The sequence below is a fragment of the Tenrec ecaudatus genome, chromosome 11 (genome assembly GCF_050624435.1).
Source record: "Tenrec ecaudatus isolate mTenEca1 chromosome 11, mTenEca1.hap1, whole genome shotgun sequence".
NCBI classification, from domain to species: domain Eukaryota; kingdom Metazoa; phylum Chordata; class Mammalia; order Afrosoricida; family Tenrecidae; genus Tenrec; species Tenrec ecaudatus.
The window spans coordinates 67,570,406-67,598,250 of record NC_134540.1 but is presented as its reverse complement, the minus strand read 5'-3'; the positions used below and the strand labels follow the sequence as shown (position 1 = coordinate 67,598,250).

Genomic DNA, 27,845 nt, shown 5'->3' with positions numbered 1-27,845 from the left:
TTTAGGTCTAGGTCGACCAGGCACACCCAGGGCGCAGGCAGCGGGAACTACATTTCCCGGCAGGCCCTGGGCCGGAAGCGCTTCCTGGCGCATGCGGAGCAGCCTCGGGGGCGCCGTGCGCGGGCGACGGGACACATGGAGCCGGGCGGCCGGTGGCGGGAGCTCCCCAGTGGGCCTAGCCTGAAGCACCTGACCGACCCCTCTTACAGGCTCCCGCGGGAGCAGCAGAAGCCCGCGCTGCAGGAGCTGACGCGGGCTCACGTGGAGTCCTTCAACTACGCGGTGCGAGATGGCCTCAGCCACGCGGTGCAGGTGAGCGCGGCCGCTTGCCGTCAGCGCGCGGCTCCCCTCGCGGTTTGCGGAATCGAGATGAAGCTGGAAGCGGGCTGCGAAGGGGGGCTGGCAAGCCGCGGGGGGAGGCGAGCCGGTAGACTGGGAACGGGGCGCCGGGGCTGGGAGTGGGGAGGTGGAGAGCGGCGGGGGCGGGGCCCGTGGGGCAGTGCGGGGGGCAGGGGCCCCAGAGAAATGGCCTCGGGAGGTCACCGTTTAATCCCACAAACTCTGTGCTCCTCGAGAGTGCTAAGTTTCGGCTTTCCTGGGTACGTGGGTCTTTGCCACATGGCGGGGAGCCGCGCCGCGCCGAGTTGGGAGATGTTCTCTTGAGTTCTGGAAGAATGTGGCATTGCCAGCGGTCTACAGTGTCCTCAGGGGCAGGTGGTGGCTGTGAGGGGAGTGAGGAAGGGACCCGTGTGGGGCGTGCCTCGTAACACGCGTTTACATCGCTGTACCCCGTAGGTCTGTCCCTGGAAGACTTGCCCCCAAAGGTTCGGATCTAGTTGTAGGCAGGCTGAGAAGTAGATTAGGCCTCAGTTTCCCCTAGCACTTTAAAGAAAGAAGCTACTGGACCCCTGCACAGAGCGAGGCAGGTGTTGAGGAAGATGGAAATGGGTAAGGCAAGCCCTCCAAAATAGGTCCCCCTCTTGAGTAGAAAGTGGAAACGGTGTCATAGCTTTCCTAGGTAGCACATGGTTAAACCTGAGTTCAGGTGAGGATGGTGAAGGAAGGGCTCAGGTGATCTCCAGGTTTCGGGGTGCCTTGTGAGCGCTCAGCATCATTGTGAGGGGCTGGAATGTGGGCTTGAAATCCCTGCTGGCCCCTAATCTAGAGAACTGCTCTGGGAAGGGGGAGTTCTCCTGCTGCAAAAAGTTGGCCGGAAAACTCCAGTATCTTTGAATTTGATTTTTGTTGGTTTCTTTTAAATAAACTTTTTGAAGCTGCATCATACTTCGGTCAGGTATCCGAAATGTGAGAATGAGCAATTGGGAGTCTGACTGACAACTAGGCAAGGGATTGGTGGTTTGAAACCACGCAGAGGTGCACCTGGGAAGATGGGGAGGGTGATCCACTTCCTTGAAAACCCTATGCCCAGGCTTTCCAAGGGGTTCTACATGCCCCCACCTGACCAGAGTCCAGTCTCTGTAAAGTGTATCCTTCCAGGACCAGAACGGATAAAAGTCTGTCACATCCATGGGTCAGCTGTGTAGCTTGAAGCAGTGTATCTGACTCTTATTTAATAATCTATTCTTCAAGTATGGAATGTCTTACACAATTTACTTAGAAATTTCTAAAGTATCCCTAACCTTAGCTACAACTTTAGAATATAGGAAAAGTTTCCAAAGTAGACAAGTTGTACTGCTTGTGTGCCCAGGCACAGGATCATTCCTAATTTCAAAGCATTTGTGGGATGATCATGAAGTTGCATAGATCATTTGCAGGTGTCCCAGAAGGTAACTTCTCTGAGTTACAGTACTTGCTGAAGCTTGAGTTAACCCCTCAGAAGTCACTTTAAATTATGCCTTAAACTCTTTACTGTAGAAAATCGTAGAAGGAAGAATACACAAAACACGTTTTACTAGCACAATTTCAAATATCTCACTGCTATTGAGTCAGTGCAGACTCGTAGCCATCCTATAGGACAGGGTAGAACTGCCCCTGTGAGTTTCCAAGACTGTAACCTTGACGGGAGTAGAAAGTCTCCTCTTTCTCCCAAAGCTACACAGTTACATCCAGCAATAAAACAGACATAGACAAGGAGCCCTGGTGGGGAAGTGGTTATGAATTGGGCTGCAATCCAAAGGGTCCGAAGTTCTAAACCACCAGCCGCTCTTTGGGAAGAAGATGGGGATTTCTACTCCCACAAACAGTGTCAGAAACTCACGGGGACAGTTCTACCCTGCCCTGTAGGTTGACTAAGAGTCGGCATCAACCTGATGGCAGGGAGTTTTTGAGTTGGTATATAACGTTAGAGGTATCCGTACATAAAGAACAGTTAGGATTGGAAAGCACATGCGCCATCAGAGACAGTGCCTTGTGAATGTAATCTTGTGAACTGTATTTCAGGCCATTCCTCCCTTTGAATTTGCTTTCAAAGATGAGCGCATCTCTCTTACCATTGTGGATGCTGTCGTCAGTTCGCCCACAGTTCCAAAGGGGAGCATCTGCAAAGAGCTCAAAGTTTACCCAGCAGAATGCCGGGGCCGGAGGAGTACCTACCGGGGAAAGCTGACGGTGAGTACCAGGGACTCTTCACGGCTCTCATGGAGCACGTCTTTAAGTATGAGGCTGGTGGTCCCCAATACCGTTTATACCGGGTTCTGCTGGCTTATAGCTACAAGATCTCCTCTTCTGAATTTGAACCATTAGATCATTTAGCTTGTGGAGTGTTCCCCCCCCCCCCTCATTATTTAGAAAATTTTATTTGTTCTTGAAGATCCAGATGTTTTCTTTAATAATTTTTTTTCATCTCTATTTTCATGTAGGCTGACATCAGCTGGTCCGTGAATGGAGTCTCAAAAGGAATCATCAAGCAGTTTCTCGGGTATATTCCGATCATGGTGAAGTCCAACCTTTGCAACTTGCACAATCTGCCTCCAAGAGCCCTCGTCGAGCACCACGAGGAGCCCGAGGTGACTGCGAGGAGCCACGTGACCTAACTAATAGCAGAGGCCTGGTCAGGGAGTGAGGGGACATGTGGCTTGCGGGGGCTCATCAGTTAGTTCTTCCTCTGCTTCAATTTCCCCATAGCTTAAGTGGGGCTTATCAAATGAAGACCAGCTCTGTCATTAGAGAAAACTGTTATAGGGGAGGAAGCACTCACTGAGTATCGTTAGTCATTTCTGTCTCTTTCCTCCAGCATTTCTCTATCTGTGCCAGGTGTCCCTGAAGGCAATGCTTGGGAGACATGTTCAGAGCGCACAGACTCCACCAGGGGCCAGGAGACCGTGTTAGGAAACAGAGAAGGGCTTTTGGGGTCAAGTCTTTGTTTAATCCCAGCCCCTCTGCTTACCAGTTGTGGCGCTTGGGAAGTTTATTATCTTTAGACTTCTCTGGTGATCTGAGTATTTCTTTAAATGTCCTTTGAAGACCAAAGCCATTTCAGGGAGCAAAAAGGCAGCTTAGCCTAAACCTTCTAATAGGGGAAAGTTCCCTGATTTACACCCGTATTTCTTTCCCATGTCCATGTTAAAACCAGCAACCAAAGAACATTTCCAAAGTCAGTGCCAATTCATGGCAGCCTCGTGTGTTACAGAGTAGAACAGCTTCTGTGGTTTTCTTTGTAGTACTTTTTGTTGTTGTTTGAAAGGGAAATTATTTGTGTAGAATCAAATCATCAGACCTCAGAGACTGTTCTAGGTCCCTCGAACCACCACCACCTACTTGAAACTGAATTTGCACGCAGAGAATATTTCCAAGGGGTCCCTTCGACTTGTGTGTACTACAGCATGTTGCACTCCGGTTAATGATGTGTCTTTGCCTTTTCTTTTTGTTTGACACGCTAATCCATCTGTTTTGTCAGGAGATGGGAGGCTATTTTATAATCAACGGCATTGAAAAGGTCATCCGGATGTTGATTATGCCACGGAGAAATTTCCCCATCGCCATGATAAGACCTAAATGGAAAAGTAGAGGGCCTGGCTATACTCAGTACGGTAGGTCCCACTGACTGCTCAGGTGTTCTTTCAGAAAAAGATGTTTTTAAAATAGAGATGGTGCCATTTGTTTTTGTTTTTTTAAGTGTGTCTGTGCTACGGTTTCTTAGTGGAAAGCCTATTTTATGTTCCAATTTTGGGGGCTGAAAGAGCACCGTGTATGAAGTATGTTATTGTTACGAAGAAGACTGGCCTGCCTCTGCTGGGGGTGGGGGTAGGGTGAGGTGTGACCTGTGCTTCTGCTCTGTCTACGTCAGCCTGTCTTAGCATTCCTTGGGGCTCTGGCTAGTTGCCCCTCGCCTCAGTTTGAGTGCTCGCTGTGACAGCATCTGGCTTCACGAGACTACATGCAGCCTTGTTGGACAGCCCCTGTACGTAAACAGTGTAGCCGTTAGCAATTGAGCTAATAAGAATTGGTCTCGAAATGGATTGTGGTAGCAGTTGTACAATACTGCTTGATGTGATTGAACTATGGAGCGATATATGAATTAACTCCAATTTTTTTTAAAAAAAAAGGAATTTGCCTCTTATTATAGTCCTAACATACATGTAGCCGAGGATCACCACATCCGCAAGTCAAAACCTACTTATTTATTCTGTTGTGTCAGTTCACACAGTCTTAGTGATTTTTATCTGAAGCAGAAAGAAAACCTAAAATTCTATCTTTCTTCACTTGAGGTGTGAGCTCAAAGCCCTCATCTCCTTGCCAGACTCCGCAGGGTCCTTGGGAAATCAAGGGCAGCAGCACGTCGTCTGCTCTTGAGGGAAATGCAAGTCTGGTTACGCTCCTAGCCTTGGTCCCTTTACATATGTGGTTCCCAATGAGGACCTTGTCCCCTGGGGGCTGTTGGCAATGTATGTCTAGCGCGGTTTTTGGTTATCGGTCTTGTTCAGCTTAGTGATTTGGTTCTTAATTACGCCTAAAAGGGTAAAATAATTCGGAAAAAAAAGATTGAAGCCGTGATAGTATTGCTGAAGTTTCTGCCTCTGTCCTCTCACGGGTTGAGTAGGCGTCTCGATGCACTGCGTGAGGGAGGAGCATTCTGCTGTCAACATGAACCTTCACTACGTGGAAAATGGCACGGTTATGTTGAACTTTATTTACCGGAAAGAACTGTTCTTCCTCCCCCTGGGCTTTGCACTGAAGGTATGTTTTAATGGATATGCTTGGTTAGATTTGACGAGCTGCTGCTTGGAGCTAAAAGCCTGTGCAGACTGAATGGGGTCTCCTTATCAAAGTACACAGCCAAAAAGAAGAAAAAACCAGTATGCAACCTACTAGTTTCTCAACTGCTCCACAACAAATTGTGTCGAAAGTCAGCAGCTCAGAGCCTCCCTAAATATCTCACACAGTTCTGGGGGTCAGAAATCTGGGGGGGCGCCATTTGGCTGGGTGGTTCTGGGCAACCTGGGGTCACAGGTTGCTGTGTGGTCTGATACTGGTGGTTGGAGGGTAACCTTAGCTACGCTTCATGTAGACTTTTCCACAGGCCGAGTTAGATTCTTGCCGTAGACCAATGGTTCTCAGGCTTCCTGATGCCGTGACCCTTTAATGCAGTTCCTCGTGCTGTGGTGACACCTCCCCCACCATAAAATTATTTTTGTTGCTACTTCATAACTGTAATTTTGCTACAGTTACGAATCGGGCGGCTTCTGTGAAGGGGTCGAGACCCACAGGTTGGGAACCGCTGCCGTAGACAGTGATCTGAGAGAATAAGGCAGAAGTCCTGCTGCCCTGGTGATCTCACCCTGAGGGGCTCACATTGCCTTTGGCCTCGTGCTCTCTCGCTCCTCACACAAGCTGGCCTGACTCAGAGTGAGGAGACCTCACACGGCTGTGAGTGCAGGGACTATGGCCCATTGGAGGCCACAGTGTGGTGTCTGGCCTTCTCACCAGTGGTGCCTTCAAGAGTTCACTTCATGTCAGCTCGGATTTCCTGGGTGTGGACATGGCCTCTTCCGTGCGTGTTGCTTAATTGCCTTCCACAGACAGTTCTGTTTTTCCTAACTTTAAGATTTGTGACAGCCCTGCGTTGAGCCGGTCAGTCGGCACTGTTTTTCCACAGGCTGTGCTCCCTTTGTGCGTCGCTGTCACACTGCTCCTCCTCACCCATGGGCGGCTTTGGTAGCTGGCTGGCGCACACCCCGTAGACGAGAGCCATCGTTTGGTGTGCACTGGGAAGCCAAAACACCCGTGGGGCTCACTTTACTGTCACATTGCACTGATGGATCTGACCCCACACTAGCTCTAGGTGTGCACAATTGTGTTAAAGCGAAAGTAGAAAGAGTGGGAAGTGTTTCTAATTGAGGAAAATGGTTTGGTTATTAGGAATGAGCAACCAAAAGGCAAACATTACCACCCCTCCGTTCTAGGCTCTTGTCAGTTTTTCCGACTACCAGATTTTTAAGGAGCTCATCAAAGGGAAAGAAGACAACTCCTTCTTCAGGAACTCCGTGTCTCAGATGTTAAGGATTGTCACCGAGGAGGGCTGTGCCACACAGAAGCAGGTCCTCCACTACCTCGGGGAAAGCTTCCGAGTGAAGCTCAACCTTCCCGACTGGTACCCCAGTGAGCAAGCGGCGGAGTTTCTGTTTGAGTAGGTGTGCTGTTTCCAGGGCGGGGAGGTGGGGGTCCGTCAGAATGAACCTCTGAGTAGAACGCTGTCTGTTGGTGGCCAGCCCTAATTGTCCCTCCTTTTATGGGTTTTTTTATTGTATCAACTTTTTTTTTTTAATACTGTCAACCTTGTAGGACAGCTGTAAAAAGAGTCCGTTTTTGAGAACATGTACACGCACCGATTCTGAACCTTGCAGTATATCCGCTTCATTGTCTCTCTGCTTCAGTTTTATTTTTTCTGGAGCCATTTATGCCCTTTTATTTCGCCAAAGCCAAGGCGCCCCTGTGACAGACCACGGTGTGATTACTGCCGAGACCCTGCCTGCACCAGTTCTGTGCGGCACTAACCACGCTGGGCACTGAGAAGCAGAATGCTTTATTTCCTCTCAGTTATTTCAGTAGGTGCATGCCACTGCCATAAACGGACAGTAAGCTCACCTCTTTTGCTACCCTTGCCTGTAAAAATGTAAAAAGCCATTTTTCGAAAATGAGTTAGGGTTATTTAAGTAAATGGGCCTTGGGGGTCTTGGCGAATAAGTCATGAGGTGTTATATTCTTTCTGTTTTGACAGCCAGTGCATCTGTATCCACTTAAATTCCAATACTGAAAAGTTCTACATGCTTTGTCTCATGACCCGGAAGCTCTTTGCTTTAGCCAAAGGCGAGTGCATGGAGGAGAATCCCGACAGCTTAATGAATCAAGAAGTCCTTACACCTGGCCAGCTCTTCCTCATGTTTCTGAAGGTCAGTGCATGCGGCTTCCACTTGGACCACCTGTGGAAAAGTGTGACTGGATCCAGGAGGGCTTTTTTCCCTCCTGTGTGCATGTTTATATTCTGTAGCTTGGCCTCCATATGTGGCCTGTTTGCCTGTTTGTTTAGCAGTAAGGGGCTTAATCAAAGATACTTCTGTTGGGTTCTGTACCTTTATATAGTTTAAGTAAAGACACTATCCAATCTCGGTCTTTATCACATGAATGATAAAATGTTAAATAAAGCCTGTAAGGGTTCATACGACATTGATAAGGCAAAAGAATGATGTTCAAAGCCAAGTTGGCTTTCATGCCATTTTACATGTTCATCCTAAAAAGACTTAAACCTTCATGAGAGGTAGCATAGCAAGACGGAAATACGTAAAGGAAAAACCTCAGGTAATGCCTTACCTAGTTAGTAATTCTTACTACGTAAATGCTCCTTCTGTTTCTGTGTGCTCTGTCCATAAGTTAGATTGAAGTTTTCCAGTTGAATTTTTCCCCATGAGAATTCAGTCAGGCAACGGCTACATGTTCTTGGTAGGTCCAGTGGCCGTGCGGGTTAAAGTCAATTTAGGATTCCCTCCCACTTCACACTGATTGTGGGGTTTCTGGACCCTGCAGTGTCACAGCTGCATCGCAAGTAGCCAGCCCTTTCTTCAGAGAACAACAAAGGGAAATTTGTGACTTTCCCAAGAAATCCAGTGCTTAAAAATAAGTGTTTCTTTTCCTTTTCACCAGTTCTATTTAGACTTTTAAACCTCCTCTGGGTTGGAGCCTGAAAGCAGTCTTGAGAAGCTAGCTGACAGGGGCATGCTCTTACAAAGTCCACCCTTCCACAAAGTGAGCCCTGGGGATTGAGGTGCCCCACGGGGTCTTCTCACTTCCGGAGGCTGCTCCCCAAGGGTTGAGGGGGGTGAGAGAAACCACAGAGTGGCCCTTTCTGGCCTTCTGTAATGAGGTAGACACGCCTCTCCTGTATCCTTGGTGCCCATCGTAGGACAGCCTCACGCCTTCCTGCTCTCTGCACCTGCGTGAGTCGCGGCTGTACATACAAGGCCACAATCACTGTGCAGACCCACATCCAAAAAGCACGGAATCCCCCCAAGACGTAACTTGGTGGCAAAACCTGACCTGAACTGTTACTAAGCTTTGTATAGCTTAATTACCCTACTTAGCATGCCCGTTGCCAGCGCCCCAGTCCGCCATGTGTGGCAGGTGTGGTTCGTGCACCCGCGAGTTTCTCGAGTCCAAGACATGGTAGTGCTGAAGCACCCTGGAGGGCTCCCTGTAAATCGTAGACTTTGGCTCAGGAGAACTTGATGTCTAGTAAAATGAGGAAGCCATCGTTTAGGTGTATGAGTTTGTCAGCCCTTGCTGTGGACTGTACAGAGAATGTGAGAGTAACTGGTGAATGTGTGCCTGTGCGCATGAAAACACTTGATGTTAATCTTGCTTATTTCAGGAAAAGATGGAAGCTTGGTTAGTGTCTATTAAAATAGCAATAGACAAGAAGGCTCAGAAGACCAATGTATCCATAAACACTGAGAATTTGTTGAAGATCTTCAATCTGGGAACTGACCTTACGAAACCATTTGAGTATCTTCTTGCTACTGGGAATCTGCGTTCTAAAACAGGTGAAGGCAGGGAGGCTCCATTTTAGTTTGGTGGGGGGAGGGGGGCGGTGGAAATTTTCCCCCCTCCAAATTAGTGCCTTACATGTAAATTTACTTATAAGTGTCAATATGAAGGGCTGTCAACAAAGTGTTCTGTGTAGCTCAATTCTGCCGACCAGTGCCTCCATTATGTGCCCCCTTCTCAGTGCTGAGGAAAACTGGGATCTCTGGGGGAGGGTAACCTAGCAGGCTGTCCAGGACCATCCTTAAATCAGCTACCCCTCAATCATACGGGGAACGCTTAGAAAGTGGTGATCAGAGGCCTAGGCTTCTAGAGGGAAACTGATGCGGATGCTTTCGGGGCTACCAAGTGTCACGTGATCCATCCTTGTGCATGGGTCCCTTTAATTCCTGCCTGTTTTACTGCTCGTTCGTGAAAGGCTCTCCCACAAAGGGGGTGAAGAGGGGAGTATGGCGAGTCGGCCCTCCCTACTTGTGACTCCATTAATAGATTTGTGAAGTCGCACTGGTTCGGTTTTGGCTAAGTTACGTGCACTCGCTCAAAACTAAAGGTAAACTTTTACGGAGCCCATTCTGTAATCTGTAAGAGCGTCCTCGGGTTTTGTCCACTAACTAGAACCTTAAGTAAAAATAAGACTTTTTTTTTTTAAAGTTTGGCCGGCTTTTGAGTGACTTTTGTTCTATTAAGGTCTTGGCTTCCTGCAAGATTCCGGACTGTGTGTTGTGGCCGATAAGCTGAACTTCATCCGCTATCTTTCCCATTTCCGCTGTGTGCACAGAGGGGCCGCCTTTGCCAAGATGAGGACCACCAGCGTACGCAGGCTGCTGCCGGAGTCCTGGGGCTTCCTCTGTCCCGTGCACACCCCAGACGGGGAGCCCTGCGGCCTGATGAACCACTTAACTGCTGTGTGTGAGGTGGTCACGCAGTTTGTGTACACCACGTCTGTCCCAGCTCTGCTCTGCAACTTGGGTGCGTGGTGTACAGCTATGAGACAGCCGCACTCAGCTGTCCGTATTTTGTAACAGCCGCAAGCCGCTGAGTTATACGTCTTTGGTGGGGGGGCAGGGGGTCGCGGAGTCAGCAGCTTATTCTTGTAAGAGTCGTGGGGGTTGGGCTGCTTCCCTCCCTTCTGTCTTGATATCAAAGCATTTGAAGTCGATGAATAGTTAATATTGCAGTAGTGTAGGCGCGGTCACGTTACCTTTAGGGGTACTCTCCCTGCTTCTGTTGGGTGGCCCTTTACATTTGTACCTAGAAAGGAGGGTCGGATCCCAGGAAGACATTGAACAGGAGGTGGTTCTGCCTGTCTCCTGATCTCCGGTACACAGGCCCTTTTCCTGGTAGCATTGCAGCTGCTGTCTGCTTTCGATGGGACATTATCTCTGCATTCTTCAGGGTTGGATCCTTGATTTTGAGAGCTTCTGCCAATTCGTGCATGGCTTCTGCAGAGGGAGCCCAAGAGGAAGTAATCCAAAATACTCAGGGTCCAGAGGGTGGGATAACTCTAATCTGTAGTTTGCCCTCCACCAGAAAAAGAATACTTTTGTTTTCATCAGTAATTGGAAATGCCAAAGTTCAAGAAAGGAGAAGAGAAATAGGTAGATATGTGGGGGAAGTACCCCATTGCAGAAGAAGCGGTGGGTGGGGGGTGGAGAGTGGTGTGTTACTTGCTTGGACACCAGGAAGAAGACAGGATAGAGCATGTAAATAGCATAATAGATCTGATCGGATTAAGGTGGTCGAGGAAACGCCGATCAGGTAATTGTCACTCCTTGATACTCAGGGTCACGGTGGGGAATTCTTTTCCATTAATTATATTTTTTTAGCACACTAATACTTTTACAGGGCTCAGAGACTGAAATATAAGATAAGTGATGGAAAGCTTCCCTTATATCCCTGCCCTAGTTCTCCCTGCCACAGGCAATCAGTGTCACTAGTTTCTTGGGTATCCTTGAAGAAAAGACCAACTTACACAAGAAAATGTTTGAGGAGGCATTTTGATGTGGTTCTGTCCCCTTCACTAGGGATGACGCCAGTTGATGGGGCTCCCCAGCGCGCATACAGTGAGTGCTACCCTGTCCTGTTGGATGGCGTCATGGTGGGCTGGGTAGAGCAGGAGCTCGCCCCTGCCATTGCCAAGTCTCTGCGTCACTTTAAGGTAATCTTGAGAGATTGAGAAGTGCTCTGTCCCTTCATCCTAGGCTTTCCCTCTTTTTCTAGGATAAATCTGTAGCTGATATTCTAGGATTTCTGTTTTTGTTTTTAAAATAGTTATACCTTGTGATTTTACACTCTAAAAAATGTTCAAATAATACAGGCCTACCTAGGAGATGTTTCAGACCACCTCGATAAGGTGGTATCGTGATAAAGCAAGTCACATGACTTGTGCGTTTTCTGTTACATATAAAAACTATTAATATGCCGTAAAATCAAACTCACTGTCTTCGAATAAGGTTCAACTCTTAGAGACCAATGATGCAATAGCACTATGGAAAAATGCTAAATATTATGAGAAAAATGCATAAAAAACTTGTTCAACACAGGGTTCCTTCAGAATTTTATTATGTTAAAATCATGCACCTCCTAAAGGCCAACAAACGATCCTTGAACTAAAAAAAAAAAAATCCTGCACTATCTGGAAGCACAATAGACCAAAGCCCAGTAGGATGAGGTGTGCCCCCGTGCCCACTACCCAGATCCTCCCAGTGTTACATGTCACCCCCTTGGCTTTCCACGTGTGTGCTTTCTGTGAATGTATTCCCATTTGTGTCAGTGTGAATTGTGACTATTTTGGATGAGGTGGTATATGCTTCATAAAAAAATTTACTCGATGTGTTATTCATATTCACTTACACAAATATTTGATGTAGCTGTACGTCTAAGGAGCCCTGGTGTAGTGGTTATGCACTGGGCTGCTAACTGCAGGGTTAGAAGTTTGAAACCACCAGCCACTTGAGGGGAAAAGATGAGGCTTTCTACTCCCGTAAGGTGTACAGTCTCGGAAATTCACAGGGGCAGTTCCAGTGTGTGGCATAGTAGGTTACACCTTGGCCTGCTAAACCACAGGTTAGTTCACAACCACCAGCCACTTCACACCTGTAAAGATTGACAGTTGTACTCTGTCCGATTGCGTCGCTGTGGATCAGAATCAACTCAGTGACGGAGAGTTTGGCTTTTTGAGGTTTTAAAATGCTTCGTGAAGAGTTTTTTGGGACATCTCAATGTCAACTTGTCCTGTTTCTGGTAATGTTCACCTTAATCACTTAGTGTTCTTTACATCAATCTACTGCAAAGTTGCTGTGTTTTTCTCTTCGTAAAGTAGCGTGAAATTCAGAGCGTGACTGCTCTTCAGATAGGTCCCTCATCAGATTTTCACTCACCAGTTGACGCATTCTTTGCTAAACGATTCCTATGCACGGCTGATTCTTTTATACACCTAAAAACTGCTTAGTTAAAGTACAAGTAATGCATTATGATGTGAGCTTTTAAAACAAATGTACTAAGTGATAGGAAATTGATGGTGGCATTTATAAAACCTGAGCAGAGGTTTGGAAATGTTAATGAGGATTTTCTTTTCCCTAAGTGCTGTGGGTTTAGGTAGCTTTATGTACTATTTCTTGAAAGCTTCTGACGAGCAGTAGTACCCATTCCTTATAGTATATTCCATTGACCTAATAAGTATAGCAAAAATAGGATGCTGTGATGTGGCCGTCGTTGCTGGATCAAGTAGTTATACGGCGGGGCCACGTAGTTCCTAATCCTGGCATCGTTCTGCGTGTGTTCGCTGCTCTTCTATAATATAGAGCTTTCTATCTCTTCCATCTACTTACTAACTCATTTCCTAATATCAGCATAGGTTTATAGGTGCTCATTTCCCAAGTGGTCTGTTACAATCATTTGGACGCTCAAAGGTGTGTCAGATGAGGCCGTGGGACCCTGCCTGGCTGGCTCCCTGTGTTTGTTGACTTACTGTATGTCCCATCATTCTCTCATGCTGCCTTGCCTTCTGGCACAGATGTTCCTGGCTCATCATGGACCTTCCCAGTTCAGCCCCAAATCAGCCAGTTCTTTAAAGGGAGTGCCTCAATTCCTTTTTTGGTGGACTGTGTGGCGCCATAGAAACGAGGGGATAGGACGTTGCTGCTGGTGCACCTTTGCTTCTAAGCCCTTGCAGCCGATACACATCACGCGTGTTCACCACGCACATGTGTTTAAAACCATGAGTTCCCATTGAAACCACCAGCTTCAGCCCAACACCAAACTTGCTTTAGTCCTTCCCTGCCCATGTTCGTGACTCCCTTCTCCAGCTCAGAGTTGCTGGCTCCACCTTCCACAACAGAGTGGTTTCACACTCGATAATCCAGACCACTGTGAGTGAACTTCTGCCTCACTCTAATGCTTGTTTGCAAATCTCTCCCAGGTGAATCAGGATGCGGTGTTCTCAAGCCAATGTTCCCTTTCTGCTTTAGCGTGGTTGTAGTCATGCTGATCAGATGTTGGTTTTCTTTTGTATTCTTTATCCCCTCCCTCATCTTTATTGATTTTATTTTTTTATTATTGAGTTTGAAGCTTTAGTATGGTTTGCCTTTATCTCCTGCACGAGAGGAGTAATATAGAGCAAAGCATTCATTTTTTTTTTAAATGAAAATTTCTTCTCGTTGAAAAACAGGTGTTGAGAGAGAAAAGAATTCCTCCGTGGATGGAGGTGGCCCTTGTTCCCATGACCGGAAAGCCCAGTCTCTACCCAGGACTGTACCTTTTTACCACTCCTTGTAGACTGGTCCGACCTGTGCAGAACTTGGAATTAGGCAAAGAAGAACTGATTGGAACCATGGAACAGGTACATGGAGCAAGCGGGATGGGTGGATGGATGTACATGATGATAGAGGATGCAGTGTTGACTAAACCAGGGACTTTTTAGGTTATCGTTGTTTTAATAATAATTAGGCATTTTGAAAGATAATCCGTTTACTTTCTGCCTTAGTGACCAGCAGTTGGTTCACTTGTTTTATCTCGTGCACCTTGAACGTGAGGGTTCGTGCTCACATTGCCTCCTTTCCAACCTAATCTGGTTCCCAAAGCTGCTCTGCACCCATCTGTGCCTCAGGTGCCGAGATGGGCACAGTTCCCCAAGATTGACAGGCTACTCGGTCTTTGCCTGCGCCCTTGACGTTGCAAAGTTGTGAGCTTTGTGCATCTCCTTCCTGTTTCCCTTCACAATTGGACCAAGGTAGATTTAGAGTGAAATCCGTGGCCAGTGATAATTCTCACCAAAGTTTCTTTGTGGATCTCTTCCGTGTCCGTGATGCTAGTGAGGTTTTCAGCCTGGAGAAGGAGTAGTTACATGTCCGCAGTCAGATGTTTTGTGTCTTGAGCTTCCCCGTCTCTCATTCTCTCCAGCTCTTCATGAACATCGCTATCTTTGAGGATGAGGTTTCCGCCGGAGTTACCACACACCAGGAGCTCTTCCCTCACAGCCTGCTGAGTGTGATCGCCAACTTCATCCCTTTCTCCGATCACAACCAGAGCCCCCGGAACATGTACCAGTGTCAGATGGGTAAGGCGGGGAAGGAGGTGATCACACCCAGCGAAGGGAAGCACTTGTAGCTCCTTATGCTGGAATGAGTTCAAACGTGTCCAGACGTGGGGAGAGATGCGTTTGACACAATAGATGTATGGATTTTTGTAAAATGATTTTTCAAAAAGAAGTTGAGAGAAAATACATAGAGCCCCCTTAAGTCCTTGAGACGTGGTTTCCGTTACTGTTGCCATTTTGCCCCCTCCTCTTCATGTTCCGTTTGAAGGTTAGTGGCTGGCATGCTGCCCCTTTGCTCCCAGAGGTTTCCATGTACAGTTCTTAAGAACAAGGCTCTTCACCTGCATTACTGTAGCTACCAAAGTCATAAAGCATTGCCTTTCCACAGTCAAGGAAGCTCTCCCGAAAGCACTGCCGTGGCTCTCCTCCTCCTCCTGTAGGTAAGCAGACCATGGGCTTTCCACTCCTTACGTATCAAGACCGGTCCGATAACAAGCTGTACCGTCTTCAGACTCCACAGAGCCCGTTAGTGAGGCCTTACATGTACGATTACTACGACATGGATAACTATCCCATCGGGACAAATGCCATCGTCGCTGTCATCTCTTACACCGGCTACGATATGGAAGATGCCATGGTGAGTGCTTCCTTTTCAAGTTGGTGTCTGTGCTGTGAGGCCAGCTGAGGGTCTCTGTGTCCTCACTGCCCTGTTACATGGTTCGTTCCTGGACTGGGGGGAAATTGGGTAACATTAAAGGGATAAACTAAGTAATTTAAACTGCTGGCGACCTGCGGTTAGAGTGAGCATAGTAAGTAAAGTTGGGATGGCACTGAAGCCGTGTAGGAGCCCTGTTGAGGTAATGGGTTGTGCAGAGGTTCAAACCCACCAGCTGCTCCATGGAAGAAAGATGAGACTCTCTGCTCCCTTGAAGGTTGACAGTCTGAAATCCAAAGGAGTAGTTCCGTAGGCTTCTATGGGGTAGCTGTGAGTTTGGGTGTTTTAGAAAGGAGTCTTCGGTACATCTACCTTTCATATTTATGCATACTTAGGGTTTATTTGTGTATTCGAGTTTTAGTAATACAGGTAACTTGGAAAACACAGGGATAGAGTTGAATGAAAGATTTTTTTCAACTGGGAGATGAGCCAGTCAGGGTGCAATGTAGCAATGATGAAAAATACAACTTTCCTCTAGTTCCTAAATACTTCCTCTTCCTCCTCCCCACTATCATGATCCCAATTCTACCTTACAAATCTGGCTAAACCAGAGGATGTACACTGGTACAGACAGAAACTGGAAACACAGGGAATCCAGGGCGGATGATCCCTTCAGGACCAGTGGTTAGAGTGGCGTTACTGGGAGGGTGGAGGGGGAGGGTGGGTTTGGAAAGAGGGAACCGATAACAAGGATCTACATGTGACCTCCTCCCTGGGGGAAGGACAACAGAAGTGTGGCTGAGGGGAGATGTCGGACAGGGCAAGATATGACAAAATAATAATTTATAAATTATCAAGGGTTCAAGAGGGCGTGGGGAGGGAAGGGGAGGGAAATGAGGACCTAATACCAGGGGCTTAAGTGGAGAGCAAATGTTTTGAGAAAGATGAGGGCAATGAATGTACAAATGTGCTTTACACTATTAATGTGTGCATGGACTGATGAGTTGCATGAGCCCCTAATGAAAGGATTACAGAAAAGATTTTCTAAACTGGTACTGTTCCATCCAGCTTCTGTTTTAAAGAGACTCCGATGGCTGCAGTCTCCTAATGAGTGAATGGTTCTTTGCCGTTACAGATTGTAAATAAAGCCTCTTGGGAACGAGGCTTCGCCCATGGAAGTGTATACAAGTCTGAGTTCATAGATCTCTCTGAAAAAATTAAACAAGGAGACGACAGCCTGGTGTTTGGGGTCAAGGCTGGTGATCCGCGGGTTCTGAAGACACTAGATGAGGATGGGCTGCCGTTTATTGGCGCACGGTTGCAGTATGGAGACCCCTATTACAGCTACCTGAACCTCAACACCGGGGAAAGCTTCGTGATGTACTACAAGTGAGTATGGGTGCTCCGAGCGGAGCTGCCACAGACCCGTGAAAATCCATTCCCTCACGGGAGCATGGTGGCCACACTGGTGCCAGCTCCGTCACTGTCAGCATGAATTGCCACTGCTTAAAGGAGACTGAAAAGTCCGGTGTAATGTCCCTTGCTCAGTTTGTGGGTCCCTCTATGGCTGACTTGACACCAGGTTCTTCAGACTGGACCATCTTTCTCGTGCGCGCTATAGGGGGTCTCCGAGCTAACATGCTGAATGCATGGTGGTTCTTACTAAAAATAATTCTATTCACAACAAAACCACATCCAAGCACAGATCTTCATACTAGTGCTTTGATTCGCCTGGCTTCAAGACTTGAAGAAAGAGCCTGTATTTTCAAATGATGCACTAATTAGAGCAAAGGATCTCTCTAGGCTTAGACCCCACATGACCCTTTGCATGTGTCTTTCCGCAGGAGTAAAGAACACTGTGTGGTGGACAACATCAAGGTGTGCAGTAATGACTCGGGGAGCGGGAAGTTCAAGTGTGTGTGCGTCACCATGCGAGTCCCACGCAACCCCACCATCGGAGATAAGTTCGCCAGCCGGCACGGGCAGAAGGGCATCTTAAGCAGGTTGTGGCCCACTGAGGACATGCCTTTCACTGAGAGTGGGATGGTCCCCGACATCCTGTTCAATCCGCACGGGTTCCCGTCCCGCATGACCATCGGCATGCTGATTGAGAGCATGGCTGGGAAGTCGGCGGCCCTGCACGGCCTCTGCCATGACGCCACCCCCTTCACCTTTTCGGAGGAGAACTCAGCCCTAGAATACTTCGGTGAGATGCTGAAGGCGGGGGGCTACAACTTCTACGGCACCGAGAGGTTATATAGCGGCATCAGCGGGCTGGAGTTGGAGGCTGACATTTTCATCGGCGTGGTTTATTATCAGCGCCTGCGACACATGGTCTCCGACAAGTTTCAGGTCCGAACCACCGGAGCCAGAGACAAAGTCACCAACCAGCCCATAGGGGGAAGGAACGTCCAGGGTGGGATCCGTTTTGGGGAGATGGAGCGAGATGCGCTTCTGGCCCACGGCACCTCCTTCCTCCTGCACGACCGGCTCTTCAACTGCTCGGACCGCTCGGTGGCGCACGTGTGTGTCCAGTGTGGTAGCCTGCTCTCCCCGCTGCTGGAGAAGCCGCCCCCTTCCTGGTCCACCACGCGCAACAGGAAATACAATTGCGCCCTCTGTAACCGCAGTGACTCCATCGACACAGTCTCCGTGCCTTACGTCTTTCGCTACTTCGTAGCTGAACTGGCAGCAATGAACATCAAGGTGAAGTTGGACATCGTTTAACTTGACATTGGCCTTTTACTTTTAAGAGATGTATCCCATGAAGGTGTAAGTTTGATTTGGGGCGATAACCATTTATTTCGGGTACTCGAGCTTTTCCAGAGGTGTCAGTACTCTGGATCAAGACTTTGGCAGCTGACAGATCCAGGCTTCTGAGTCTGCTATAAACAGGACAGCTCATTTTCAGTAGATTCCAAAGAATGCCTGGGTGGCGCAAACAGCTATGCAATTGGCTACAAGCTGAAAGGTTGGCTGCTCAAAGCTGCCCAGAGGCACCTTGGAAAACAGCTGTAGTGATCTCTTTCCAGAGGAGATCCCGTGGAGCTGTTCCACTGTGCGCCTTAAGGGACACCGTGAATCCACACTGGCACAGAGGCCGCTAACAGCAATGCTGATGTGCAGTCCACTGAATCAGTGCATTTGTTTTGAAAAAGAATTGCCATCTTTTAAGATGATGACAGAGAAACAGAAAGCTCTGTTTCCCAACCAGCCCTCCTAGGTTCCCTGCCCCTGTGCGTGGCTTTCACGTGTGTGTTCACCCCTGGAGAGCAAAGGGGTCATGCAGGAAGAGGCACAAGAGAAACTACATACGGTTTGATAGCCGTTGTGCCCACATGAAAGAAAGAAAATAATTTAAGTATTTTCGCATAATAAATGTCTTCCCAACATGTGAATACTTAAAATTTATTGAGTTCTTTTATATGCCTTTCCCCCATAATCCAGTATTTTATGTGTAATCTGTTCAGTGCATGGCTTTTCCTTTTTAATGTATAGTGAGCAGCTTCTGTGCCAGTGTATAGAATGGTGCGTGTGTGTGTGTGTGTACGTGTGTACTGCAGTGCCTATTGCAGTCCCTGGGGTGAATGTTTGAGCAATACACACTTTTTAAAAACCATTTTATTGGGGACTCGTACAACTCTTATCACAATCCATACATACATCCACTGTGTCAGCACATTTGTACATTTGTTGCCATCATCATTCTCAAAACATTTGCTTTCTACTTGAGCCCTTGGTATCAGCTCCTCATTTTTCCCCTCTCCCTCTCCCCACTCCCTCATGAACCCTTGATAATTTATAAGTTTTATTTTGTCATATCTTACCTCCTTTCACCCACTTTTCTGTTGTCCATCCCCCAGGGAGGAGGCTATGTGTGGATCCATGTCATCGCTTCACACACACACTCTTTAAACTATTAGAAGCCGTGTTAGCACTGCTGTACTCTCTTGTGGCCTTGTATACCCTTATACAAGAATCAGGTGCTCTTTGATGTCCAACATTTCCCTAACAATCCCTGAGTCTCTGACACTAAGTGGTTGGTGTCACTGATTTTAGAAGTAGACTGAGAAAAATCTATCCAAAATGCATTCTAACTTCATGAAGAAGGCTAAGAAAATATCTTGACTCTATTATTAAGTCGCCCTTCTTCCTATTACAGACTTCTGTTGGAACCCAACTCCAGATTTCAGCTCTCCGTCCACTTCTTCGTCCCACCCTGGGGCCTATTCCATTCTCTTCGCTCCATTTCTGTCTGAGCAACAATGGAAGTGACACAGGGTTGGGGTTTTGGGTGGTTGGTTTTCTGCTTTAATATCTTCATTTGAGATTCAAATCAGGACAATCCACGGAGCGTCTTGAGTCTCATCCATTTTCCATCTGTGTGCTACTTTGTGTACTATTGGTCATTAGTCCCAGATGAATGTAACCAGCGTGGCAAGGAGTCAGAACTGCCTTCACTACTGGGCTGTGTAGTGCTTTCTCTTCATGGCCACTCCTGTAAGCCCCGGCAGCTGCTATTTGTTTATCATCTCAAATTTGATTGTTTAAGATTATGATGTAAAGGGAACCATATGTGGCCTTCTGAGTGGCCTTTTTTAATGCACAATTTCACTTTTTTACAACAGTTCTCTTGAGATCCAAGTTGCGTGCATCAATAGTTCATTCCTCCTTATTGCTACCTGGTATTTCGGGGCCAGGTGCTCCACAGTGGGTGTGACCATCCACAGGGCTCTGCTGCTCTATGCAGCGCTCGCCGCCCTGCCTCCCAGGTGCTCCACTGTGCCCCAGCGTGTGCAGGCCCCTGCTCTGATTGGTCCCTCTCCCGGAGTGTTGGCCCAGAAGCCGACTCGTCTGCGCTCATGGATCACTGTGGCACTGTTTCTCCATGTCTGAGATCTGTTGTCTCACGTGTCGCCCAGGTGGTTGGTTGGTTGGTTTTCCCTGTTTAAGAGGTCAGCTTCTTTTACTGCACCAGGCCTGGTTGCAGGGTGATATTTGGTTTGTTTTTGAGGATTTCTTTAAATGAACCGCAGAGTAGTGTCCTTTGCAAAGTTTATTTCCCAAAACCATTTTAATCAAAGCTAAATATATTGCTTATTGAGAATTATTTTTTGCGTGAACAACATGTTAAAAATTTGGAGACATACTTGATAACATCCAGCCAGAAATGAAATTATATTTCCTCCATGTGACAGGTGGGCTAGGCTGGGCTGTCTAGAGAAGTATGCAGTGACGCTGGTCTGCATACAAGGAAGAACTTGGTCTCAAGAGGCTCAATCCAACTCAAGGCCACAGTCCAATGCTGGTAGGCCCTCTTCAGACACAGACCTGCAGGCTGATGACACAGAAAGGGGAGCGGGAAGCAGGGAGATCACAGGCTGGAGAGTGCAGAGTCAAATGGATCCAAGGTCATGGAAGCTGGGCAGGGCACAGACAGCTGTCAGTCGTGTGGCCCTGATGGAACCTACCCCTGGAGACAGACAGACAGTCCCAGTGAAGTCCCAGCGAGGAAGAGGAAGGCGAAGTGGCAGAGAGGCATTTCCCAGAGCCGCTCGTTCTTACACAGAGACTACAGCTTTTCCCGGAGCCCCTCGTTCTTACACAGAGGCTACAGCTTTTCCCAGAGCCCCTCGTTCTTACACAGGCTACAGCTTTTCCCGGAGCCCCTCGTTCTTACACAGAGGCTACAACTACAAGAAGGTGCTCCCAAGCTACCACTTGATTGACAGGTTTGGCCCACGCATAGTCCAGTAGTGTTGACATCAAATTATCCAACTACCACAAAGGGGCTTCAAAAGTTTCACGGGGAAAACTCCCATTTTTCCATGATTTTCTTGAGTCTGTTCAACCCTTTGGCAGCACGGCAGGCATCTTGATGCTCTGTGTTCTGGCCGAACAAAAGGACCTGCACTCGCGGTGCTCAGCTGCCTCGCTCATGGTGAGGACACGTAAAAACAGTACAGACTCCCACCCCAACTGCCTTGTCTCTTCCTGCATGGTTTGTACAGAAATACGGAAAAACAAAAGGAAAGAATTTCTAGAATCCTGGAGAGTATGTTTTCTTAAGTGCCCTGAAATAATAAGATGAGGAAATTCAGAGAGACGTAAATGTGGCTAGATGGGAAGAAAAGGGAAATGGCTTAAAGGCAAATTGGCAGCGAATTGACACTAATCATTTTCAAAGTAAAATTCACAATGGTATAAATTACAAGTGTGTGGGGGAATCCAGCTCCTCACAACTATATCATGGGTCCAATAAGTGCAATTGTACAGTTAAAACATAAAGATTATAGCAAAGTCATCGGAAATAAGAGAAGGTAAAATAAAAGAGGCAGACAGATTTCACAGTAGCATGCTCACCTCAGCCCTTCTTGATGGTCCACATGGGGATGCGGGAGGAGAGGGCCAGGAGAATATTTCTGGCCAAGGCCCATATATACTTAGGGGTGTGGTCACAGGTAACCACCCACGTCACAGGGAGGGGTTGTACGATAAGCATATACCCTAGGAAGGGGAGGGACTAGGGTAAGGTGACCAGAATTTAACATTGGTAAAGCGGGACACCATTGATAAAACTCATTCTGGCAAAATAGCCACATGGCAGCTGAAAACTGTGTACCCTAAATTGTGCATTCTTTCAAAAAATCGGGACTTTTTAAAAACACAGCGGGATGTAGGAAAATTGTTAAAAATTGGGTCTGGTCACCTTAGACTAGGGGTATACATGTGACAAGATGGGCGGACCCTGGACAATTTTGCAGCCTAACCTTGGTCACCCTTGAGTGGGCTTGACCTCCCTGGCCAATCCAGAGAAACAATCAGAAGAGAGTGGGCCCTACTTAGGGTGGGATGGACTATACAGTCTGATTGCTTTAGATGGCTGATAACCCTTAGAGAAAATAACCTGACCTGCTTTCGTTGACCTCCCAAGTGTATATAGTCGTTTACCATGGTTCGCAAGCAGCTAGGTTTGGCATATATTTGGGGGAGACAACTTGGGAGAAATCTCTGTTCCACACAAGTGGTGGTCTTTATTTTCTCACAACCCTTCAAAACTTACAAATAAAATCCACACCCTTCTCTGTCTGACTGAGCAACTAGATTGTCAACTATTAGCGAAACCTGGTCTGAAATCAATATATGGCTGGCCTACCTCTAGAGGCATAGAGTAGTCAAGGGACAAATTAGTATGTTTCTTTTGTTTGGTTATTTTTACAGTATCTAGTATTAGATTTTTTTTTTATTGGCAGAGTAATTTTGTAAATGGTCTAAAAAGGCTCGGTACAAAGAAGAAAGGCCATAAGGAAACTGGCATGCCCTTGGGTTCTGACACCTTGACCTCCAGTTGATGTCAGTAGACTTCCAAAGAAACCATGTTTCAGTGCTTTGCTGTGAGCCCCGTGATTTCTCCAGTGTCAGAAATAGAGGTGTCTGTTTCCACACACAGTAAATAACAGTGTTCTGACGCTCTCCTTCAAGGAAGGTTTGACCCTCGTCAGAGATGAACTCCAGTGAGACAAGAATCAGTGTGGGAGCCCAGCACAGACGCAGCTGGGCGAGTGTAAGCATCCTGGCTCTTGTTCTCTGGTCTCACTGGCCGGGGGAGGCATGATCTTACTGGCTGAGTTTAGGCCCACGTGTGTGATGCCATGTGGCTGGGCCCAGTCTGTGCACCCATGTGCACCCAGGTGGTCCTTTGATAGGGCTCCCACTGCCATCGAGTCGATTCCAAGTCATAGGACACTACCGGAAAGGTGCAGTACTGCCCTTTGGTTTCTGACCTTGGAGGAAGCAAGTGTAAACCACGTCAGCACCACAGGACAGGGAAGACTTCCGGGCCAGTTCTCACGTAGCTAAACCAGGCACCATATATTTTTTAATTAGTTTAAAGATGTTGAAGAAGTACTAATACCAGTGTCGGATTACTCAGCAAAGTAAGCACAGGCTTAATTGTGTTTACTTGCTAATCTATCGTGAACTAATTTACATTTTTACACCACTTCAATGCTCCTCCTAAAGTGTGACTGACATCTGTCTTTCCCAACTGCAAGCACCTTCCTCCAGAATCAAAGCCTCTTTATAAAGTTACTATCTCTGATGGAGACCCAGTATCCAGTAAGCAAGACTGAAGGCGCAGTTTCCCAGGAGCAGCCAGCCCAGCTGCAGACCTGCTGGTGGGCTTGAAGGCCCATTCTTCCCAGTGCTTCCCCCACGCTACCACTAGGGAACTTACTTGTGTTAACTAGGCATAAGGAAGCATGTGTTTCCCAGGCTTGTTCGGTAATCTGCCCCTCAGAAATACTGTAAGGAACTGTGGGGCCAGTAACAGGACCAAGGTGAGCCCAGCATTGAGTCCCTTCCAGTCAAGCCAAGTACGTTTCTAAAACAAGATGAGGTGTTTTTAGAACACAAGTGGGTATATCGAACAAAAGGGAAAAGTTACACTCAAAATTAGATTACATATTTCCCAATAAATGAAGGACTGGAAAAATACAAAGGGATGTGCATTTGAAAAAGGAAAAGCTAGACTCAAGATTAAATATACGTATGAATGGATTCTTGCTATAATATAAACTAAAGCAAATGCTGTACGTGCATAAGCTTATTTGTATTTTGTTTCTGTATGAACCTTGTTGGTAGAACACACAGACTTGGATGAAACTTGCAATACATCAAATTGAACAATATTTTTTCTGTAGCCTATACAGGAACAGACAGCTTCATCTTTCCCCCAAGATTGGTTGGTTACTGGGTTTAAACAACCTAACTTGCACCTAGCACCCCAATGCTTCTAACCTACACTACTACTAGGGCTTCTTTTATTTGCTTCTGGCAAAACCGAAACAAAATCAAGCCACCTGTATTAGAGCTTAAAGTCTGAGCACCCATTAGTCCATTAGAGTCCGCACATACATTAGGCCTCCTTGAATTCCTTCTGATAATCAACCAAGGGGGTAGCTCTGTCCTTAGGCAGAGTACATTGAAAAGCACCTGCCAGCCAGGATAAGGACCTGCTCTCCTAAGGGCATACCCTGGGTATGTCCTCGATGGAGATCACCATACTGAGGATACTAGGAGGTCAAATGAGTCACATCCTATCAGATGTGCCCAGACTGCCTCGGTCAGAAGGCCCTGCGCCAATCGGGTAAGCTCTTGTAACGGTGGATGTGTTCCAATCACGGTCCAGTTCCCAATTCTGCTTTCCCACCTGGGCGTGATGTATTGAGGTGCCACAGTCATGCATTTGTGATGGCTTCTTTGTTCCATGCCTTATTTCACTAACCCCCTGACTGAATCCTTGAAAATAGAAAATATCATTATGAAGAAAATAGCTCTTAGGGGAGATCGAGGCAATACCGTACACACAATTTCCTCATTACATTTTATTTCAGAGCATCGTGGGCCACAAAAAATTACCTCGGGGGCCACATGCGGCCTGCAGGCTGCCAGTTTGACACCCCTACTCTACAGCAATCAGACCCAATAGCAGTGGTTCTCAACTTTCTGAATGCCACGACTCTGTAATACAGCTCCTCATGTTGTGGTGACCCACAACCTTAAAATTATTTTCAGAGGAGCTGACACCAAGTGCTCAAGCAGAGAGCAAATGTTTTGAGACTGATGAGGGCAATGAATGTACAAATGTGCTTGACACAATGGATGTATGTATGGATTGTGATAAAAGTTGTATGAGTTCCCAAAAATTAAAAATTATTTTCATTGCTATTTCATAACTGATTTTGCTAGTTATGAATCGGGTGACCTCTGTGAAAGGGTCTTTCGACCCCCACAGGAGTGGCAACCCACAAGCTGAGAACTGCTTTAAATGAGTATGTTTGTACTATCGGTTATCCAGTGCTGAAATAACAGCTACGGATGCCTTTGACAAATTTATCTTTCCACAGTTGAGCAGGCGAGAAGTAGGAATTTAGGGCGCCAGCTTCTAGGGAAAGACTTTGTGTCTCCTGATTGTAGGAGGTTCCCACCTCGGGGACCCCTAATCCAAAAGGGATGTTCTCTTCTTTCTTGCTGGAAGTAGGTCCCTCTGATCTCTGCTCACTTGTTTAACCTCTTTTATATCCCAAAAGATTGACTGAAAATACAGCCTAATCCCTTATATTGTATCCTGCCTCGTGAACAAAGCTGCTGCTACAGCTGCGTCTTTAACATCAGAGATTAGGATACAATCACATTCGCTCACAAAGCGGAGGATAATTACGTAACCCCAGAATCAACGCCTAGCCAGGTGCACACATATTTGAGGGAGGAGAGGAAGATCACCATTCAGTCTGCAACAATTCCTTCCCTCCCTGGAGTGTTGAGATAACAACCATAAATTTACTTGAGGAGGCTGAGTGATATGTTTTGTCTCTAAATGGCGTGTGAACACAAATATATGATTACTTATCGTGTTGCCAGAATATAAGCAAATGAACCTATTTTTTAGGAAAAAAACTAGAAATAAGATAGAATGAAATCATATTTTTCTATGAATGAACTTCTAGCGAACAGAAATGAATGTCTACGGAAACTGCCTCATAAGCACTGAAGGCTGCTCTGTGTCTCCAGGACAGTGTTGATAAACACAAGTGAAGAGATCTATTCAAATGAAAGTGGAATACAAAAGATTTAATAACATAGCCCAATAAATGAAGCACTAGAAACACAAGCAAAAATCCTGTTTCTCAGGGGGGTCATTTTATACACTGCAGGATGCCACTCCAGAGAATCACTCACGGATGGTGGACGCCTAGCAGCCTCTTCCCCCATCTTCTGTCCAGACGTGTGCAGGGGAAGGTAGATTGATGGGAGTGGGACACCGGCTAGAAGAACCACATTAAATCATTCACTGCTCATGCAGTTAGCACCCTTTCCTGCTCATCAGAAAGAGCACGTGAGGGAAACCCCCAACTTGTAAACGTGACTTACCTCAGAGTGGGGGAGACTGCTAAGTGTGTCCGTAAGGCTTTGTGTCACTAGCTACAGCAAGCATCTAGCATTTTTGAAGTGCAGTCAGGAAACTGAGTCCGCTACTGCTTCTGAGGTGCTTCCTGGCTGGGTGTGGCCATGAGTGTGGGCTCTGTCGGCAGCTCCCAAACATCCATCCCATCCCGGTACACTTTTTCTTTTTCTAGTTCTTTTTGCTTGTTTGGTTTTTTGTTTTAATACAACTCTTATCACAATCCATACATGCATCAATTGTGTAAAGCACATCTGTACATTCATTGCTCTCATCATTCTCAAACTTTTTTGGTTTTTAACCACATGTTGATATCACATGACTAGGAAATGAGTTGTTTTTGTTTTTAATTAAATAAGCGTTCACCACTTTGTTGTTGTTTCTAGATGCCCTTGAAGAATCAGTCCTGACTTTTAGCAGCCCTATACACACAGAAACGCTGCCCAGTCCAGCCTAGGGTTGCAAGAGACAGTCCATCTTTTGCACTCAGGCTCTACTTTATCCAAGAACCCTGGGGGTATAGTAGGTTGTGTTGGGCTACTAACTATAAGGTCAGCAGTTCAAAAGCACCACTGCTCCATGGGAGAAAGATGAGGCTTTCTGCTCCTATAAAAAATTAGTTTCTGAAATCCAAAGGGCTGGGGGGAGGGGTTTTATTCTTATGGAGTCGCTGATTTGGGGGGCAATTATGTTCTTATAGAGTTGCTCATTTGAAATAGATTTGATGGCAAAGAGCTACTTTACCAAACAGAACATCCTTTTCTAGAGACTTCTCTCCTGACAACTTGCCAAGAGTACACGAGATAGAGTCTCTTCTAAGGAGCATTCTGGCTGTACTTCTTCCAAGTCAGATTTGCTTGTTCTTCTGGCAGTCCGCAGTACTTTTAATATTCTTCTCCAACACGATAATCCAAATGCTTAATTCACCACTCCACATAGTGAGTATCGAGAGTTCAATAAACAGGAGTTCTTATCACCGACATGTTTATTGTCATCACTCTTACAATGAAGGCATGCACAGCAGGGGGGCTGTGAAATACTCTTAGTTTATTGTGCCAACCTGGCCGATAAATACATATGGGATTAATTGAAGGGCAGAGGGATAAACGGTTCGGTGAGCTTCGCCTTTCTAGTTCTCGAGTCTTTTGCTTTGTGGTGGTCACACCAGGGTGCAACTGCCTTAGCAGTTCCCTGCTTCAGCTGACAAGGCTGACTTCCTGCAAGACATCCCCAAGAAGCGACATGGAACCTATCCCAATGCAGCCCTGGGTGCTGGAGCACCCATGTGGAGACCCCTGCCAGCGCTGAGATGTTTACACATTCACTGACTCAGCTTTCCTCCTGCAGCCGGCATCATTGCGTCTGTTTTGCAAGATGGAGGGAGGACTTTGTAGATTGGTGTCAGGCAGACATATGGGTTAATGTTGGACTTGTGGGCTTGGGCAGCACTGGGTTGGGATGTTTTCTTTTTCTGGGGGGGGTATGTTTTCTTGATGCACACTTACCCTTTATATCAAACTCTCTCTTATACATGAATTTTTGTGGATTTGTTTCTCTAAAGTATCCAGACTAACACATACTCTATAAAATTTGAAACAGCTAACATGGCATACTGAGTTTCTATATGCCAGGCCCTGTGCCAAGTGTATTACAAGGGCCATCGCATTGAATCATTGCCCTTCATGCGATTTTGCTCA

The 27,845-nt window shown here is 46.8% G+C and overlaps 1 protein-coding gene across 1 annotated transcript; it reads left to right on the top strand.

Moving 5' to 3' along the window:
* The first annotated feature begins 100 nt into the window (after positions 1-100).
* On the top strand, positions 101-18,909 carry POLR1B (RNA polymerase I subunit B). Its single transcript, XM_075563128.1, has 15 exons — positions 101-312; positions 2,401-2,568; positions 2,820-2,966; positions 3,857-3,989; positions 5,000-5,136; positions 6,363-6,586; positions 7,178-7,349; positions 8,822-8,993; positions 9,682-9,963; positions 11,019-11,152; positions 13,664-13,834; positions 14,395-14,551; positions 14,971-15,167; positions 16,321-16,574; positions 17,030-18,909. The coding sequence occupies exons 1-15, from the start codon at positions 136-138 to the stop codon at positions 17,910-17,912; spliced, it is 3,408 nt and encodes a 1,135-aa protein (XP_075419243.1). The 5' UTR covers positions 101-135; the 3' UTR covers positions 17,913-18,909.
* Positions 18,910-27,845: the final 8,936 nt, after the last annotated feature.